Raw genomic sequence first — 20,703 nt, 5'->3', positions numbered from 1 at the left:
TGATCAAATCATGTTCCCTCAAAATGAAAAAACACACAGAAAAGTCTATACAATATATGTACAGATTATAATGTATGTACTAAACTGTTAAACCTGTTCCCCAAGACTAATATTTTAAAGGGGTATAGTTTTACTATGGAAAAAGGTTTTTTTAAAGTTTGTTCCTCCAAGACATAAGAAAAATATTCTTTATTCAATATTATACACTTAATTATAGCATCAAGAAAAATGAGTACAACATTCAACAGCTGATAGACAAATGTTGATAGAGGGATCCATCTGAAAATTAATGGAAAGCAATCATCACAAAACCACAATCATCTTCCTAGTGTGTTTCCTCCAAGAAGAGTAGACCCTACAATAAAGAATGAGTATATATGAAATATATCCATCGGCCTGTATTGATATGTATTATAGATAACAAAGTACATATAAAACATGGAGTTACTTAAAACAAGTTTGGAATTTTGAGTATTTGAGAAGAATGGAAATAAAATCAGTCTCTGTAAATTCAAATAAACACATCTTCTAGGGAAGTAGAGGAAACACATACTGGAACACACATTTTTAAAATTCAGACTTCCCATTCCTCAAGTATACTAGAGAACCAGAGTACTTGAAAAAAGTCTTTCATAAAGAAATATATGCACGAAACACTAGAAACAGAATTCTGATAAATATTTATGATTTTCTCAACCAGTAGCTTATCTTTCTTTTTTTTCCGTGTGTGCACGCGCGCGCGCATGTGTGTGTGTGTGTGTGTGTGTGTGTGTGTGTGTGTGAGAGAGAGAGAGAGAGAGAGAGAGAGAGAGAGAGAGAGAGAGAGAGAGTGTGTGTGAGGCAACTGGGATTAAGTGACTTGCCCAGGGTCACACAGCTAGTTAAGTGTTAAGTGTCTGAGGCCAGATTTGAACTCAGGTCCTCCTGAATCCAGGGCCAGTGCTCTATCCACTGTGCCATCTAGCTGCCCCAGCTTTCTTTAAAATAAATTCTCTCATAAATACAACTCTTGAATACAAGTGAATTAATACTCTATCTTACAAGAACTAAATTACTTTTCTAGTTAATTAATTTTAAAAATTAGATCATTCACTTGCCTAAACATTGCCTCTGTAGAAGATTGGATATGCTAATCGGCTGTCTTGGCACTGAAGACTGAGATGGAGGTGTAAATTGAGGAATTCTGAAGCCAGAAGTATCCCACATTCCTACTCTACTTTGCAAGGAGGATGGCAGAACATGTGAAGGTCCATTATGAGGAAATTGTGATGGTGGCGTCCTATTAACACAACCAATGTAATCATTAACACATTTCTTTTAACAACATGATTTTCCACTATTTATTATGCATATTAAAAAATGAAATAAATTGTAGATAACCTAAGTCTTTTAAAATCTGGTTTTAATTACCTTTGGCAGCAAGCAGATATACCCTCCTCACATTTTTCTTAGTTTAATATAATATTAATTACTTATCAAAGTGCATAATTTAGGGGCAGCTAGCTGGTGCAGTGGATAGAGTACTGGCCTAGAGTCAGGAGGACCTGAGTTCAAATCCGGCCTCAGACACTTAACACTTACTAGCTGTGTGACCCTGGGCAAGTCACTTAACCCCAGTTGCCTCACCAAAAAGAAACAAAACCAAAAAAGCCCAAAGTACATAATTTACATACAGATAATTTTTGAACACATACGATTACTATTAATATATATATTAATACATGATTAAATATACAATCAATATTTTACTTAAGGTTCACAAAACTAGGAAGCATATTACCCAAAAATGTGAGGCACAGTGTATGCTAAAAGTTATCTTCTAGATATTAGACTCATGTGACTTCTTTTTTTTTTTTTTTTTGGTGAGGCAATTGGGGTTAAGTGACTTGCCTAGGGTCACACAGCTAGTAATTGTTAAGTGTCTGAGGCCGCATTTGAACTCAGGTCCTCCTGAATCCAGGGCCGGTGCTCTATCCACTGCGCCACCTAGCTGCCCCCGTGACTTCTTTTTTAATACAGAACAAGAACTAGAAGTATGATTTCAGTGACAGAAAATTCCCTGATGAGGAAACTCCCTTTATTAATGCAAGTCTATATCTTCTCTGCAACTTAAATCCTTGAGTGGTTAAGTGACTTGCTGCCTAGGGTCTTGTCTATCAGACAACTTAAAAATCAATCAGCTCTATCATTTTCATCTGATTCTCAAATAACTGTATAACATATTACCATACCAATCAAAACAAACTTTTAAAGATTAGAGTAAATGAGAATATGAAACTTCTATATCTCTGCAAAGTGATATCACTGAATTCTGAGAGCTTATTCATACGCTGATAAGCAAATAACCAAAACAAAAAAGAAAAAGAAAAAAGGAAGCAGATGTGTCCTTTGGGGAGCTAGGTGTACTATATAAGAGTAAAGATCAGAGAATCACAGAATCTCAATTTTAAATTCAACCTATACCTGAAATCCCCTTTACAACATCTTCAACACGAGGACAGTGAATGAGTTTTTGTTTAAACTACTCAAATGAAGGGGAATCCGTTACCCCTGCAGACTATTCCACTTTTAGGCAGGTCTAATTGTAAGGAGATTTTCCCTTACATCAGCCTAAAACCGATTCCCTGAAATTTCTATTGGCCCTAGTTGTTCCCTCTAAGAACAAACAGAACAAATTGAATCCCCTTTCCTTCAGGCATCTTGGAGAGCTATCACGTGCACGCCCCTTACATTTTCTGTTTTCCAAGTCATGTGTGGCCAAATCCTTGTATGTCAGTTTCAGGATCATTCACTGGGCTCTATGCTTTCCTTTGGAGGTCCTCCAGCTTATCAAAGCCAAAGCTGAAATATGCCACCCAGAATATAAGATGACATCTGGGCTATGAGATGGTCATAGCAGAATAAAGAGGAGCAATCACTTTCCAAGGCCTGGACACCATAGCCTTCATTCCATATGGCTTTTTTGGCCCCTGTTTTGCACTCTTATCTCCTAATGGGCTTAGAGTTTACCAAGATCTTTTTCATACAAACTGCTCTCTGGTTATTCCTATCCAATTTTGTCCTCATGAAGTTAATTTTTGAGAACACAAGTGTAGGATATTCCACTTCTTCTTATTAAATTTCATATTAGGTTTCAGTGCAACCTTCTCATCTGTTGAGTTCTTTTGGGTTCTGACCATCACCCACAGTGCCAGCTGTCTCTCTCAGCTTCAAATCATCTGCAAACACCACAAGATCCTGAAAGTGACTCAATATTTCCTAACATAAAAATCACTAAATAAAACTAAATACACAAAATATTCAATAAGGAAAAATACAAAGTAAACAATTTCCTAACCATGAAACTATTACAAGATAACATTAAATATATAACCTATTCCTCTCCTTAGAATCATGCTGTACACATAAATCACCATACAGACCTTGATATGCTATTCTGAGTTGAGGGAAGTCCAACCAGCTGGGACCCTCTATAAGAAATGCTTCCTGTGAAATAATGTTTTAAAATATTACACTTTTTGCTTCATTATGACGCTTTTTAGAAAAATAAATAATTTGCTCTGATTCTACTTAATTTTTTTTTTTTTTTAGTGAGGCAATTGGAGTTAAGTGACTTGCCCAGGGTCACACAGCTAGTAAGTGTTAAGTGTCGGAGGCTGGATTTGAACTCAGGTCCTCCTGACTCCAGGGCCGGTGCTCTATCCACTGCGCCACCTAGCTGTCCCTCTACTTAATTTTTTATTATTTTTTCCTCAAATAAATGGTGCTTGATATATTAATGTTTAGGACACAATTTTCTTGCCCCACAATGCACAAGCATCCAACACAGGAATACATATTTATATCAGTTGTATTGGCAAAGAGTTAATATAGATTTAATAAGTTATTGAATACAAAAATGAAATTTTTGTAAAAATATTTTATTTTTAAAATTATAACAGTCCCAATTGATCATTGAATAGAGATTAGAAGTATATGAAAAAAAGAATGCTGAAAGATGCTTTAATGAGGAATCTCAAAATATTCATTCAGATTCAACATACTGAAATCTGAAAATTAGTAAAAGTCAATAGGTCATAGCTGAAATAATGCAAAAATGTTTGAGATGCCTGAATTACAACAAGAATGATAAAGAGGAAATACAATGAAGAATACATTAAATCTGGTTCCTTATTTGTTGGATATAATGAATAATATCCATGATCACAGTGTATATTCTCTGGAGAAATTCTTGTGTATAACAGCTTAAAACCTTCCATTCTCTCTTGACATTTACAATCAAAACATGAAAGCAATGTTGATAAGCCTGTGGATTTTTTTTAAGTAGAAAGACTCAGATTGGAAAACATGCAATATTGATTCATCTTTTTTCTGTGACTAAACAAGTGGAAAAGGTAATTTAAACTTCCTATTTAGTAAAGTTATAAAACTGCAGAAATAAATAAATAAATGAGGAAGCTCGTACCATTACAGAAAAGTTTAGTTCTGACATGCGCCAAAGCAATTACCAAGTTTATCTTTGGATACTCTTGAATTAAAAAGTTAGAGATGCTATCCATTTCTAACAGTACAGTATTTTATAGGATACATGATATATCCAATGATGTTGAAGCAGTTATTGGAAAAAGACCTACAAAAGTGATTCCGATCTGTATGCTCTTTAATGAGATGAGAAGCTGATGTTTGTAACTGAGCAATTTTAGTTATATTTGTAAGATATAATATACCAAATGGTAAAGTAGAGGAGAATATGCTATTTGCCATCAGTTAAGAGAAGAAGACATTTTAACCTAATTCATACTTTTAAGGAAAAAAATCAGTTGGTGGTCTTGTTGTGGAATGTGTACAGACAGAGCACAATTGATGACTTAGCAATTTAGGGGTGCTGCTTCATGTATTAAAAAAATTAATGCAAATATAGTATGGATATACTGCCGCATACACAAACAATTGCTGGCACGAAAGAGATTGCCACAATAAATAGGAGTATTAGTAGATGCTGCCAAAATAACTGATTTTATGAAATCAAAACCCACTCTTGATTATTTGTCATTCTGTGTAAACACATGGGTAGCAAGCATGTTACACTTCTAAGAGACAGATGTTAGGTGGCTTTCCCATAGTCAGATTATCAATCTATTAAATTTGAAAGATGAGTTAGTTGCCACCTTCACATCCTTTTCACCTGAGTGTAAAAGTAATATGATATGACTATGAAGATTATAATATTTAGCAGATATATTTTTTTTAATTAATGAATTCAACATTTCATTATAGGGTCCAAATATAAACTTTCAATGTTCAAGGTAAAAAGTATGATTAAGAACTAAAACTTTTGGGGCGGCTAGGTGGTGCAGTGGATAATGCACCGGCCCTGGAGTCAGGAGTATCTGAGTTCAAATCCAGCCTCAGACACTTGACACTTACTAGCTGTGTGACCCTGGGCAAGTCACTTAACCCCCATTGCCCCGCCAAAAAAAAAAAAAAAAAAGAACTAAAACTTTGAAACTGCTCAATTGGGAACAGTACTGTGTGTTTTGTGACATTATATAATCTATTATCACAAAATAAACTATCCTTGGATCTTTAGATCTATCCTTGGAACTATCTTTGAACTATCTTTGGATCTGGCTGTCAAAAAAACCCACAACTGTGATCATCTGAAATTTTTAGAAGTGACTTTATTTTATTTTATTTTTTTAGTGAGGCAATTGGGGTTAAGTGACTTGCCCAGGGTCACATAGCTAGTAAGTGTCAAGTGTCTGAGGCCGGATTTGAGCTCAGGTACTCCTGAATCCAGGGCCGGTGCTTTATCCATTGCGCCACCTAGCTGCCCCTTAGAAGTGACTTTCAATGAATATTTTCCAGAAATGTCTAATAAATTAAATTGGAAACACAAGCCAATTGACATGTCTTTTACAACTTGGGCTGATAAACTGGCAATGAAGAAAAAGAAAACTGATATCAATGGATTCTGGACTATGAACATCACTCAAAATTGACAGCCTAATATATTTTTAGCTAAAAAAAAAACCCTTACTTTCCATTACTCAGCAAGAGGACTTGTAAAATTTTCATACTACTTCCCCGACATACTTGGGTAAATAAGCATTTTCATTTTATTCTTGTTTTAAATAAAAATACAGAATTAAATTCAATGAAAAACTAGATTTAAGATTGTCTATTATTAAACCAAATATTGCAAACTTTTGTTCAAACAAAAAAAGCTATCAAAACTAAGTTTACATATGATTATTCTTCTAGTATGTTAAGCATCTTCTAAGAAACCATTTTTTGCATTAAAATGTTATTTATATTTAAGAAAATTTGTTAAAGAAATTCAATATGAAGTGTTATAGCTAATTATAATAAAGATATGAGATCTGGCTATATTACTTCTTTTGTTTCTTATGGAATGTACCTCATAAAGTATTCATGATTATTTTATAATTTGAGTTTTATAATTTAATATTTAGTTTTATATTTTAGGCAGAAAAATATATTTTATTATCATAATTACTTAATACAAATTTTAATTTGTAGCTTTTGGGGCAAAAGTTATCTCTGTAGTTATCAAGCACTTAATGAATAAATCTAAAAATACCGTGAGTAGAATACTAAATTACTCTGGGGGTTTATGACACTTTTTTTGTTGCTGTTGTTGAAAGGGGTTCCTGGAAGCAAAAGAACATTGAGAACTACAACTACAAGTAAAACAAAAATGAGAAACTTTTACACCTGGGATATGCATCATGAAAACCCTGGGAAAGCATTAGAAGAGAAGGGTGTCAGGCAGGACCAAGGAGGAGTTGACTTGGGAGATGTTAAGCAAAAGCATGGAGCTACGCTAGCAGAGTCCTATTCTAACTGATTATTCCAACCAAAAGTTCAGTTGTTTCTAAGATGCTAAATGGCTGCAAGTGTTCTATGTGTCCTTTCATTTTTGCCACATTAGTGTAGAGCCCGAGTCATTATTGCTGACCATCTTCTTCCAGGTACAGCTCTGGCTATGGGGTATGGTTAATGATGCAAAATAGTGGGAGGAGAAGGCAAAAAGTGGGGTCTAGGTTGTAGAGGGCTCTGAATATGAGGCTTTAGGTTAGGTAATTCATTTGTAAGGCAATGGGGAGCCATTAAATGTTTCTGAGGAGTGTGTTACCACATGTGGACTTTAGGAAGGCAAGAGATATCAATAACGTGCAGGATTGTTTCGTAGGATTAGAAGGGATTTTCAGGATCATCTTGTTCAACTGCTTCTTTTAAGAGATGAAGACACTAAAGCCCAGAGAGGAGAAATCTCTTGGCCACAGTCACACATCTAATTAGCAGCAAAGTTAGGCTTAAATCCAGATCCTCTGACACCAAAGCCCAGCGTTCTTTCTACTGTCCAGGGCTCCAGAAGAGAGGGAGCCAATAAAGACCTTGAATGAGGGCAGCAATGCCCCACATTCATGGGCAGCTAGCCCCACTTTTGGATAGCTTTTGATGATGAAAGTTTCTTCTTATATCAAGCCTAAAGCTGTTTCTTTGCAACTTCCACCCATAGTTCCAAATTCACCCCTTCAGAGCAGGCCAAACAAATCTATTCTCTCTTCTATGTAACAGCTTTTCAAATACTAGAGGGCAATTATTCTTTTTTTGTAAAGTCTTCAAGTTCTCATCACCCTCTAGAGAACTGCCATGCCTTGGTTCATGCTATTCCTTTAACACTATCAAAATCCTATACAATGAGGTGATGTAACGATGGCAAAGATATGGAGCCAATTTCTAGAAACCATCATTTGGAACCATGTATGCTGAATAAAGTGAGGATATAAGCTAAATAAGAGAAGTGTTTGGTCAAAACTAATTTTAATATATAGACATGAGTCTGATTTTGTTGTGAGACTTGTTAACTGGCTCTGAAGTAAAATCCAAAAGAGGAGTTCCAAAATTATTAACAATGGCTACAGATTAGAATCACACTTCATATATATACATGAAAAAAATTTACGTACCCATACGTCCATCTTGAGGTGGACTGATCAATGAGAGCCTTGCAGGGCCTGCTGCTGTCTCAGGCTAAGTTAAATATGAACAAAATAATTTGAAGTATTATAAAATTAGTACTTTCCATTAAAATATTTTAGCAAGGTCAACAGAATAATTAATATATAATATTTTACTTAAGCTAATTGACAATTTTTAAGAGATTGGGTAAAAATAATTTCAGAATCAAATTCTCTGTTTCAACTCCAGAAATATTTATTAGGTACTTGCTATGTTCACAACCCTGTGCTAGGAACTAAGGATGCAAAATTGAAAAATAACACAGTAATTGCCCTCAAGAATCTTTTAATCTAAATTATTTCAAAATAAATAAAAATTTCTATGATGCAAAACGGAATGGGATCAAAACAAAAGTGATATTAAGATTTAATTTTTTAAATACATTGAAAATCTCTGAGAAAAGATACTATGATCTTGCATTAAATTAACATCCCAGGAATAATGACCAGAGGATTGGGCTATGAATCAAGACACCAGGATTCTCTTCTTTCCAGTTTTCTTCCACTTCTTTTCTAAGTAGACATCTCCAACACCTTTCCTAGCTATTTTTTCATTTCTATTATTGGCGTCACTCCCCTGCTTCATACTCTCATCACCTCACACTGAAGTACTACCACAACCTCCTCATTTTCTTGTCTCATTACATTCTACTCTAATCATGTTACTTCCCTGCTCAAAAATCTTTAGTGGCTCCTTACTGTTCAAATTTCCTGGCCTGGACTTAACTTCCTTTTCAGGGAAACATAAAGGAGTTAACTATAATTACTTCATAAGGTAAGCTCATATAGAAGATAAAGAGCTGGCTTGGAAACCAGGAAGATCTGAGTTTAAGTCCTGCCTCTAACACACGCTGCCTGTGACCCTGGGCAGTTCACTTGCCCTTTCAATGCCCTAGGCAACTCTCTGCAGCTATAAGTTTCAGAGAAGATGCATTAATAGGAGCTTGCTCACCCAGAAGTTCCTAACACCAATGAAACCACAGGTCCCATCCCTTTCCCTGTAGAATTAAACAAAATCCCGAGGACCCTTTCCCACTCTAAAGTTCCATTCTCTTGAGCATTACTTTTCATAGAATATACCCTAACTCAGCATAATGGGTAGAGTGTGTTTGGTGACCACTCTGATCCATAAAGGCTAGGAACCTGTGTGAGTTCCTTACCTTCTAAGCAGAGGACCTCCTCAGAGTTTCCCTCACAGATAGAATCACAGGGCCAGTTTAAAAAAAAGGTCTGCCTCAAGGATGGTTCAAACAGATGCTTATTACAAGGGAAATACAACTTCAAGTAAGACCTGCTACCTTCGCTGGGTCATCAACACAAATAGCTACCACATAATGACATATGTGAAGAGTTTTAGAGGAACACAAAGAAAGTATTGATGTAAGGTCCTTAGTTAGTGACCAGGGAATCAGGGAAGGCTTCATGGAAGGGATGAAATCTGAACTGAATTTTAAAGGATAAGTAGGAAAGGAATAAGTAAGGAGAGGGAGGGAGAAGGAGGACACATTCTAGAACTAGAGAGCATGCTAGTAATTTGCAGGATTGTTTCAGAAGGCAAAATTGTGGAGGCACAGGAGTGCAACACATGTTTGGGAAGGGGGCGTTTAAAATAGACTGTGTAGAGAGGAGTATTCTGAGATAAGTCAGGAAAGTCAGATTGTGCCAAATTAGAGAGGACTTTGTCAGGCAAAGGAATTTGAATCAAATGAATATATCCAGAAGAAATATTAAACATCCATACCTGAGTCCATGGAGCAATCTATTCTAAGATACAGATATTTAGTCTCATTGGAAGAGTTTAAATAATCTACAGCCATACTTTACAACCACTGAACTGCTTGCATTCATATCCTGAAGTATTTTGGCAACCTCACATAGCTGAATCTTGGACCTCTACGTTGGCTATGAACACTAGTTCTGACATTCTCAGAGGCAGACAATTTAGACCAACATTAGACCAAGGGTTATACTCTTTTTTTAAAAATTTTTTAAAATAGATTTTATTTATTTTATTAAATATTTCCCAATTACATAAAAAAATTAACATTCATCTTTAAAATTTTGAGTTCCATGCCCAAAGAGCTATAAAACTGTGCATACCAGGGGCAGCTGGTGGGGCAGTGGATAAAGCACCAGCCCTGGATTCAGGAGGACCCGAGCTCAAATCCAGCCTCAGACACCCGACACCCACCAGCTGTGTGACCCTGGGCAAGTCACCCAACCCTCATCGCCCCACCAAAAAAAACCCACCCCAAAACAAAAAACAAAACAAAACAAACAAAAAACTGTGATACCCTTAGACCCAGCAATGCCACTACTAGGTTTATTTCCCAAAGAAATCCAAAAAAGGGGGGGAGGGGAAGGCCTATGTGTGCAAAAATGTTTATGGTAGCTTTTTTTTTTTTTAGAATAGAATTTTATTTTCCAAAATATATGTAAAAACAAATTTTAACATCAATTTAAAAAAAAATTGTTCCAACTTCTCTTCCTCCTCTATTCCCACCCCCACCCACTAGAACTCAAGCATTTCAAAATAAATTATACATGAGTAGTCATGGAAAACATTCCCACATTAGCTAGGTTGTGAGGAAAAAACAGTCAAAAAACTCCCAAAACTTCAGACTGAGGAATTGTCAAAGAGAAAAAACATTTTTTTAAAAAATGTGTTTCCAGGGGTGGTGCAGCGGACAGAGCACCGGCCCTGGAACCAGGAGCACCCGAGCCCAAATCCAGCCCCACACACCCAACACCCACCAGCCACATGACCCCAGGCAAGCCACCCAACCCCAATTGCCTCACCAAAAAAGAAAAAAAAGAGAGAAAAGAAAAAAAAATGTGTTTCCAACTATTTCAGATACTATCACTTCTTTCTCTGTAGATGGGTTGCCATTTTCATAGTCCTCCAGGGTTATATTGGACCATTGCCTTGCTGAAAATAACCACATGCTTCCCAGCAGATCATTTTACACTATTGCTGTTATTTTGTATAAAGTGCATTTCACTCTGCTTCAGTTCATGTAGGTCTTTCCAGGTTTTTCTAATAGTATCCTGTTCATCATACTAAGGGTTATACTCTTAATACAGTTCTATAACATCCCATTCCCTCTCCTCCCCAAATGGCTGAACACTCCTAAACATAAACCTGGGGTTCTTGGGACCATTATTTGATGACTTTATCAACTCAGCTCAGCACTTGGTAAAGTTGAAAGGGGAAGATGTCTAGAGGAGAGAAAGTATTTTGTGAACCTGCCACCAAATCCCTCAGACATGGCCTAACACAAAGTAAAAATGTTGTTGATTACAAGGTTGGAAGAATTTATGGACCACATATAATAATTCGTTTTCATGGAACTTATTAAGGTACAAGTAACTGTATGAAGATAAAGGATGTCAAATAAATTAACTTACTTTTCTCACTGGGGAAGGTGAAAGATCAACATCCATTGACTCCACTCTAATAAATACACAGCACATGAATTAATCCCAGCACTGAATTACACTCAACTAATAAATGCCAATATTTCAAGGACCCATGATTTTAGCTGTTTTGGTACTCCCTTTATTAATATACAAAGCAACCCTTTCAGCACTGGCATGGCCTCTGAGTCTCACCTCCATGCTACAAGGAGGGATTAGACTAAGCCTCTATTAAAAATTTCCAAAACAATATATTTATAATTACATTTTAAAAATCTGAATTAATTAGCCTAGGTATTGCATAGATTGCCTAAGGAAAAATTAGAAAGGGAGGAAAAAAAGAACAAAAAAAGAAGAAAGAAAGCAAGCACAGAAAAAGGGAGTGGGGGAGAAGAGCAACCAATCTCTCAACCAAATATTTATAAAAGACCTACTATGGAACCAGAAGCACTGTATACAGTAACTGAAAGAGAAAAATAAAAGGCTGCATACGGTGGAGAGTGGTGTCAACAAATACTTATGTGCCAACCAATGGCACCTTTATCAAGAGTTGCTAACCCTGGAATTAGTGGGCCTTTTATCTAAGGATTTTTTGAGACTAAACCCAAAGTATCCACAAAAGTCCTCCTTTGAAGCTTCATTCTGGTATAGAAATGACCACACAATATACTAAGGCTCTACCAAACTGGAAAGGAAGGGTTCAAATATGGCACCAGCAGCAGATGTGAAGTCCTAGGAAAGGGAAGATAGTGAAATAGTTGTTATATCCAAGTGTGTATATGGTATGCAGTCTTTCTGGCAGGGCAAAAGAAGAAAAAGAGAAAGAAAGGGCTTCTACAAATTTCGCAGGTCAAATTAAACTTTCCCCAAATTCTTTGTAAGGCTAAATTAAATCACCACCAACTTTGTGGGAGAAATACTCATTTTCTGTCTTAGTAGATACATACATACATTTGGGAGGTCAACGAGTAAGCTGGCAAGAATGAATATGATGAATATCCAACTGGTTTTGGTGAAGGAGCTATGATAAACAGGAAATTTAATGTTAAAATATCGTTTAGTGTACTTCTGGGACATATATTTTTAAGTTATGCATCTTTATTAATGATTAAACTTACTTGAAATTGAGGTTTTTACTGGCTTAGAAACAGATAACTGCACAGTTTGTTGAGATGGCCTCTTACTAAGTAGAGGTAAGAAAAGAAACCAAATTAAAACATTAAAAACAGTATAAATGGATTCATTTAAATTACTACAAAATACCACACAATTAAAAAATAGTAATACTTCTGAAAATAAGTTCTAGTTATAGCAGTCATGCCTATTTCAAAACACTTTTCTGCCTCTCTGCCTGGCTGGTTATTTAGAAAACTGAGGGGAAACAATGAAATCACCATTAGTGATTTCACTCATTTACCAAACTGTTACTGCTTCTGAGTTTGGCAAGTCACTTCATGTCTCTGGACCTAAGTTTCTCATGTGTAAAATGAGGATAATACCTGTACAACTGAGCTCACAGGAGTCTGAGGATAGTAAATACTCTGCAAACTTTAAAGTTTGCAAAAAGTACATAAATATGAATAATAATAAGTATTGCTATTATCATGACTGATAAATGCTTTTAAGTGATACACATAAAATAAAAAGTGACAGTATCAGTTACTTAATACATCATACTATATTTTTAAGTGTCATCAAAAGAACTGTCATTGTGAACATTTTATTCCTGTTGAAACTGAAAGTTCCAGGACTTGTTTTCAAAACCACAGGATCACAGATATAGAGCTTAAACAGGATGACAGAAACCATCTAGTCCAACCTTCTTATTTTACAAATGAGGAAAGTGAGACCCAGGAAAATTAAATGTACCGAATGTGTACCCAGTGCTACACTAGTCACAAGTATCAAAGGCAAGATTTGAACTCAGGTGCTCTTACTCCAAAGTCAGTGCTCTTTCCATTGTACCAGGATAAGCTAACATAATCACATATTTACATGCATAAATTAAATCTTTCAGGATAGCGGGGGTCCATTTTATATAAGAGCTGAGGGCACTTAAAAATTTAGTTTAATCTAATTCAACTTACTTCAACAACTTAATTCAACAACATTCAACAATTCAATAATTTAATTAAAAAATAATTTTTAAGGGCCTACTACATGAAAAAGACTATACTAAGCTCTGGGTGGGATCGATGTTTAGATAAGGCATATTGTCTGCCAGATAGTCCTATGGGTAGAAGGGATGACACGTATACAAATGACTATGGAAGAAAATAAAACGTATGAAGTGCCATCAGAGATGTACAACAAAGTGCTACCTGAGATCCAAAGGGGAAAAATCACTGCCAACTGGGAGAATTCAAGGAAGGTTTCTTGGAAGAAAAAGCATTTGGATCAGGATTTTCCCAGGGGTTCTTAATCTGGGGTCTCTGAACTTGGGTTTTTGTGTAATTGGGTTTTTTGATACTTGTATTTTAATATAATTGGTTTCCTATGTAATCTTATGTATTTTATTTTATGCGTTTAAAAACATTATTCCAAGAATGGGTTCATAGGCTTCACCAGACTACCAAAGGTCCATGACACACACAGGATGAATAACCTCTGTCTTAAAGGATAGGCAAACTTAATGGGCGGTCTAGTATGGGTCTAGACAGGGAAGAATATCAAAGGAGGTACTGTGCTAAGTACCGTATGAGCAAGGGAATTATAGGAACAAGGGCAGGGTATGCGTAGGGGACAGCAAATAGCTCAGTTTGGATAGAATATACAATGTGTACAAGGAACTAGGATGAAATAAGACTAGAAAGGTAGGATAGCTCTAGACAATGGAAGGATGTCAGGCAAAGAAGCTGAACTTTACTAGGTATGCAATAGGGAAATCTTAAAGGGATTTGAACAGAAACATGCCATCAGTAGATTAAAAAAGAAGGTAAGTCTAGTGGTGGTGTGAAGAATGGTTTGGAAGAGGAAGAAAGTAGCAGGGGAAGACCCAAGAGGAGGCTACTGCCATAGTCCATGTGGATGGGAAAGAGGGTCTTCACCAGAATGATGGCAGTAAGAAAAGGGAGGATGCTAGAGGCGTAGTGGCAATAGACTGGGCTCAATAAAACTCAAATTAATTTGACATGAGAATTGAGAGGAAGAGTTAAAAGTGACATCAAGATAATAAATATGAGAGCCTTGGCTGGTGAATGATTACTAGTTCAACAAAAGAAATACTTGTTGCAGTTATCACAGAGTTTATATACCAAATTCACAGTAAAGGGCACTAGATTTGCAATCAAGAACCTGTGTTCAAACTCTTGCTCAGACATGGGCTGTATAATTTGAGCCTCAGCTTATTCATCTTAATAATCCTTGCCCTGAGTATCTCACAGAATGGTTGTAAGAAAAATGTTCTGTAAACTACAAAGTGTTACATAACTACAATTTTTTCTTATTTAATTGTGAATATTTACTAAAAGCTTAATTTCATCTTACCTTTGAATCTGCTGTATCTGCTGTGTTAATGTTTTAAGAGATTCTTCTAATTTTGAAATCTAAATATAATCAAATGATTCCCATGTATCAGAATATGCTAGCTACACCAATATTTAAGATATAATTTGACAGTTATAATTTGTTACTACATAACAAAACCAGTTACATAAAATTAGCACTTATTATGCTACATATTAGCATATTTAATAAGTGAGATAAATTTACATATTTATTTAGAAAACATTTGTTTTAAAGACTAGGAATTGAAAAAATATTATATTCTATGGACAGTGGTTTAAATAATATAAAGTCTACATCTTTTTGCCATTTTAACTTTGAATCAGTTATCCCAAGGGAAAAAAAAAATTGGTCAGACTCCAGATAATGTGTGCTCAAAATAAAATTAACCACATCAGACTCATTAGAATTCACATTTCCAAAAAAAAAAAAGAAAAAAGAAAAGAAAAAAGAATTCACATTTGAAAATTTTAGTCTAAAAGAATTGGCGCTACCCAACTATCAAAGAGAGACAGTCTCTAGCTGCCTTAAAGTGACAAATAATTCTTTCAGAAATAGCACTAGGTTAACCCAGAACAAGGTTTCTATTCTTTTTCTATTGTGAGGATCACTTCTTAACATCAACAAATTTCAGTGACCTCCCACATAACAGTGGTGCTATTAGTAATGATGAGAAACTACATGATGAAAAAAGCTACAATGAATTTGATAGCAATTTAAACAAATGCATATTTTATTAATCATATGAGCATCTGCACACTTTGGTACATCTATGACCTCTTCAATACAGGTACTCCCTCTTTGGTACAGATTTCAACCTACTTGCCACTTTTCATGGAAGATTCTTATCTATGGTTTCTTATAAATTTTCCAACACAGAATCTACCCCAGGTCCTGGAGGCCTTCCTCAAGGTTAACCTTTTGTGAATACCAGTGCAACATTCAAGGTGTCCGCTTGTTATTCCTTGCTCTCACTACCTAACTAGACTGTTTTTTCAATAATGCTTTTCTATGCTGATATCCTCTATGTTTCTTTTTGCACAGAGGTCATCATTGCAACCTTCTTACTTACTCCCATCATGAATCTGTCTATGGCTCCTGGCTTACTTTTGTTTCTTTGGAGATTGTGGCATTACAGAATTCAGAACCATAAAGTATTATCAAGAGAGTACTACTGTTGAGTTTTCTCATCAGAAAGCAGTTTAGGATTGTTAAAATCAACGTTCTATTTCTCAGATTGAATCTGACCCCTTTTTTCTTCCTATTCCAACTGAATGTTCTATAGGCATCACAAACTCAACATGTTCAAAAGAGAACTCACTATTTAAACTTCTTCTCCCTAATTTCCCTATTTCTGTCTAATATACTACCACTCTTCTTCCAGTCACCAAGTCCACAACTTTGGAATCATCCTCATCTTTCTACTCACCTTGACTTCATTCATCCAATGACTTGCCAAGTCCTGGCAATTTTACCTCCACAGGATTTCTCACAACCATCTCCTTCTCTCCATTCACATGGTCACTGCCCTATATAGGCCCTCATAACTTCTCACCAGGACCACTGCAGCAGCCTTTGAGTGAGTATCTCTGCCTTGTCTGTCTCCTCTGTCCAATCCAGCCACAAATGCTTCTAAAGCATGGGTCTGACCATGGCACTTCCCTGCTCAGGAAGCTCCAATGGTTTCCTGTAACCTCTAGGATCAAACACAGATTCCTCAGCTTGGCTTTCAAGTCCTTTTTACAATGTGGCTCCAGGCAACCTTTCCAGGCTTGCTACCCACCATGGCCCTTCCCACACAACATTTCAATGGCCTGTCTGCTATTCCTTGTATAAGACATTCCATCTCCTCGTTTCATGCCTTTGTTCCGGCTGTCTCCCAGTATTTGGAATGCTCTCCCTCCTTACCTTTCTGCTTCCTTCAAAGGTCAGCTCAATGTCTCCCTCCTTTAGGTGGCCTCTCCCATCTGCTGGTCTCTCCCCCTGTCCCTGCACCGCTCCCCCATTACTTATCTACTCTGCATTTCTTTGGATTTTCTTGTGTGTGTGTGTGTGTGTGTGTGTGTGTGTGTGTGTGTGTGTGCGTGTGCGTGTGTGCATGTGTGTCTATGTGCTTTTCCTCAATAACATGGAAGCTCCTTAAGATCAGGGACTGTTTTATTTGAGCCTTTGTCTAGCTACCAGCTAGTACAGTCCCTGGCACATGGTAGGTGTATATTAAGTTGATGAAATTTGAATTCTGGGCCCAAATAATTTTCCAAACACAATGCCTGTCCAAGTGTACTGATGGACTAACTCAAGACAGTCTAGAAAATGGTGTAATACAATGAATGATACTATGATGTAAAGGGAAGAAATTTAAAAATGCCTAGAGAGAAAAAAAAGAAGGAAGGAAATAAGTTCTTTGGGACTTGAAGAAATAATAATGGAACAAGAAGCAAGAAAATCCAAAATGGATCAGAATGAAAACAAGAGAATTAAAAGAAGTCTTAAAAGAAGAGATAAGGAAGGAAATTGGGGCAGAACTAGAGGTCTCAAAGTAGAACTCAATAAGACAAATAAGAGATTAAACAATTTTGAATACACAATGGAAAATCCAGAAAAACAGAGGTTCTGAATGGCAGATTTGGAACTCAAAAATAAAAGAACATCTGATGGACAGACTCCAAAGATAAAGAATTATGGAAGGGCCTATGAGTTCTACCCAAGCAATAGCAAATCCTTTCATGTATGGATGGGTTGGACTAGATAATCTCTGAGGTCCCTTCCAACTCTCAAATTGTGAATATTTCTGAGACTAAAAACAAAGTCACATTAGTAGATTGATATTTCAGCAAGTGAGAAATCACAAAAGGGAAACCACTTAGGTAAGAAGAGGAGGGAAGCCCAGCAGGGAGCAGGAGATACATTTCTACCTGGCCTGGGCTCAAGAGGACAAGGGGCTGAAGACTTTCAATGAGAAGAAACTTTCTAGCTCCTGAAGAAGCTCATCCCATTTTTTGGAGAGACCTAATTATAAAGTTTTTCCTTACCTCAAGATTTACATTTTTGTATCTTCTACCCACTACCCCTAGTACTACACATTGGAGTCAAACAGAACAAGTATGCTCTGTCTTTCACATGACAATCCCCCAAATGCTTTTATGTAGCCCTCTTCTCTTCCCGATTCAACGCCAGGAGGATTCTCCTACAACACAAAGGCACTAAAAGTTTTTAGACAGGGCAATGACTTGTCTAGAAGATAGAGGAGTTGGCTAAATGAGTTCTAAATCAAAAGGTCATGGTGAAAAGAATGTTAGACATGGAGTCAGATGATCTTCAAGTCCTAGGTCATAGTCAATCAACAAGGATTTGGGGGCTTGTTGTTGCTGCAGAAAGCCCCTATTAGTTTGGCAGGCACTATACTGGGAGTAGCCAGGTAGTGTCATAGTAGATATTAGGAGTCTGGAAGACTCATCTTCCTAAGTTCAAATCTGGCCTCATACACACTTACTAGCTATATGACCCTGGGTAAGTCACTTAATGCTGTTTGTTTCAGTTTCCTCATATATAAAATAAACTGCAGAAGGAAATGGCAAACTATTCTAGTATCTTTGCCAAGAAGACCTGAAATGGGGTCACAAAGAGTCAGACAGGACTGAAAATGACTAAAAACCAGACACCGTACTAGCTGCTGGGGATACAATGGATCAAACAATCTCTACCTTTAAGGAACTTAAATTGTGTCATGGGAAACAAAATGTACATATACAGTTATCTCTTCCACATTGTGATTTTCTCCATCATGGTTTTGCCATATCACAGGTTGGCATAAGAAATTAAATGGGAATTTCAGGGGAGTTTTGTGGAAGCCACAAATGACATACAAAGGCCAGCAGATGACATAGAAAAAGTTTAGAAACTCAGAAATGCATGATATACACACATTTGTGTGTGTACATATATGTATATATATATGTATATATAGAGAGAGTATTGTATAATACAGCCTATGGCCAAATAATTAACCCAAATTTTACAATAAGGTACTATAAACATCCCATAAAAGAAAAAAAATTCAAACTTTCCTGGTATAGAGAGTCAAAAAATTTACACAAATTTTCCAGATCACTAAGGCACTGTGCCTCAATCCCTGCATTGTGGAAGGGATAACTGTATATGTAAAAATAGCCCAATTACTAAGAGAATTGTCCCCAAACCCAAGTCTAATGTGGGTAAGGCTTCCTCTTAGGACACTGACTTCTGCTTTGAATACCATTAAAACTATTTTCCTTTCCTCTGTTCTAGCAGTCCAGCACAAAAAAAATAAAGCTTTTTTTTTAATGGAAAAATCTCAATAAAACCATCAGAGGCCAGTAACAAGCTATAATAGAGGTTCAATTCTCATCTTCAACTAACTACCCTTCCCTAATCAGCTAGCTAGGAAATGGGATAGACACAAATCAGGTGTGAAAATGTATTGTTCTTATAAAAGAGACTTTCAGGGGCAGCTAGGTGGCGCAGTGTATAAAGCACCTGCCCTGGATTCAGGAGTACCTGAGTTCAAATCCGGCTTCAGACACTTGACACTTGCTAGCTGTGTGACCCTGGGCAAGTCACTTGACCCCCCACTGTCCCGCCAAAAAAAAAAAAGTTCAAAAGAGACTTTCATATAAAAAAACAAACCCCCAAAACAAAAAATCTTACTCCCAACCTCCAGGACCAAGAGGGCACGATTCCCAAAATAACTTCAAAGGTTTCAGTATTAATACTCTATTCTTTCCAAGATACCTCAGCCAGAAAGTGCCATAAAAACCAGGGGTCTGGAATCCAGGGAAGGGAAGCTGAGGGCTTAGGGCAGAAATCGAGGGCCTCATCCTCTCAGATGCCCCTGGCTCCCCACACCACCCAGCTTCCACTGCAACTACCCTGCTCCAGCCCCTAGGGAAGTCACAAACCCCTGAAGGTTGGTTCTGTCTGCTTTTTCTCCCAGAACCTAAGGCTGAGTGACCTTAAGGGTCATGCATGGTCACTGACTTCTGCTGGGGAGGGCACAGGCTGGCCTAAACCAAATGAAATAAAACCTCCTATGGGTAATGAAGGTGAAGGACCATGTGAAGTAGGGCCCTGAGTTATTCTCATCACAGGTGAGATCACCAACGCAATGTCTCTGAGCTCTCCCTTCTAGAAGCTGTCTTCTTTTTTCTTCCCAGGTCCATCCCTGCCCCCACCCCTCTTTCTTTGTCTCAAGCACCAGAATTTCTGGTCACCCTAATTCCACCAACCCGGTAAGAACCTAATGGAGACTACTCTTTAATGTAACACTCAGGCACTATCTGAATGAGGCAGCCTAATTTCCTCAAAGAAGGAAAAAACAAAGATGTGGTAGTTTCTGTCCTGTCAAGGGGATCTTCAGGCTGATAGCTATGTAAATTGACTATAGAGTTCTAAGGTTCCAAAATAAATTTCTTAAACCCAAGTCATTCTTTCTTTTATATATATGTATATATATATGTGTGTGTATATATATGTGTGTATATATATATATGTGTGTGTGTGTGTGTATATGTATACATATATACATATACACATACACACATATATATAGTAAAAACTTTAGAAAACTATGAAAAAAGAGCTTTATTTTAAAACAAGCTTTGATGTCTAAAAAGAAAAGCATTAAAAGAGGTTTTGCAGGACTTCAAAGTGATAACTCCTGGTAATTAACTCTGACATCCACAGCCAGGTGAACAGC

At 36.7% G+C, this 20,703-nt stretch overlaps 1 protein-coding gene across 1 annotated transcript in view; it reads right to left on the bottom strand.

The window, feature by feature from the left end:
• Positions 1-317: 317 nt before the first annotated feature.
• RNF212 (ring finger protein 212) overlaps positions 318-20,703 on the bottom strand; it is a 37,409-nt gene continuing 17,023 nt past the window's right edge. The window contains exons 5-12 of the mRNA XM_043969510.1: positions 14,952-15,010; positions 12,584-12,648; positions 12,417-12,486; positions 11,457-11,502; positions 7,998-8,061; positions 3,423-3,486; positions 1,098-1,279; positions 318-355 (exon numbers count right to left, since the gene is read on the bottom strand). Coding sequence (XP_043825445.1) covers positions 318-355; positions 1,098-1,279; positions 3,423-3,486; positions 7,998-8,061; positions 11,457-11,502; positions 12,417-12,486; positions 12,584-12,648; positions 14,952-15,010 — 588 coding nt within the window. The remainder of the gene's footprint in view (positions 356-1,097; positions 1,280-3,422; positions 3,487-7,997; positions 8,062-11,456; positions 11,503-12,416; positions 12,487-12,583; positions 12,649-14,951; positions 15,011-20,703) is intronic.

This window comes from Dromiciops gliroides, chromosome 6 (genome assembly GCF_019393635.1).
Source record: "Dromiciops gliroides isolate mDroGli1 chromosome 6, mDroGli1.pri, whole genome shotgun sequence".
Taxonomy (NCBI): Eukaryota; Metazoa; Chordata; class Mammalia; order Microbiotheria; family Microbiotheriidae; genus Dromiciops; species Dromiciops gliroides.
Note: the sequence above shows the minus strand (reverse complement) of the source record. Positions and strands in the feature narration are given on the sequence as shown.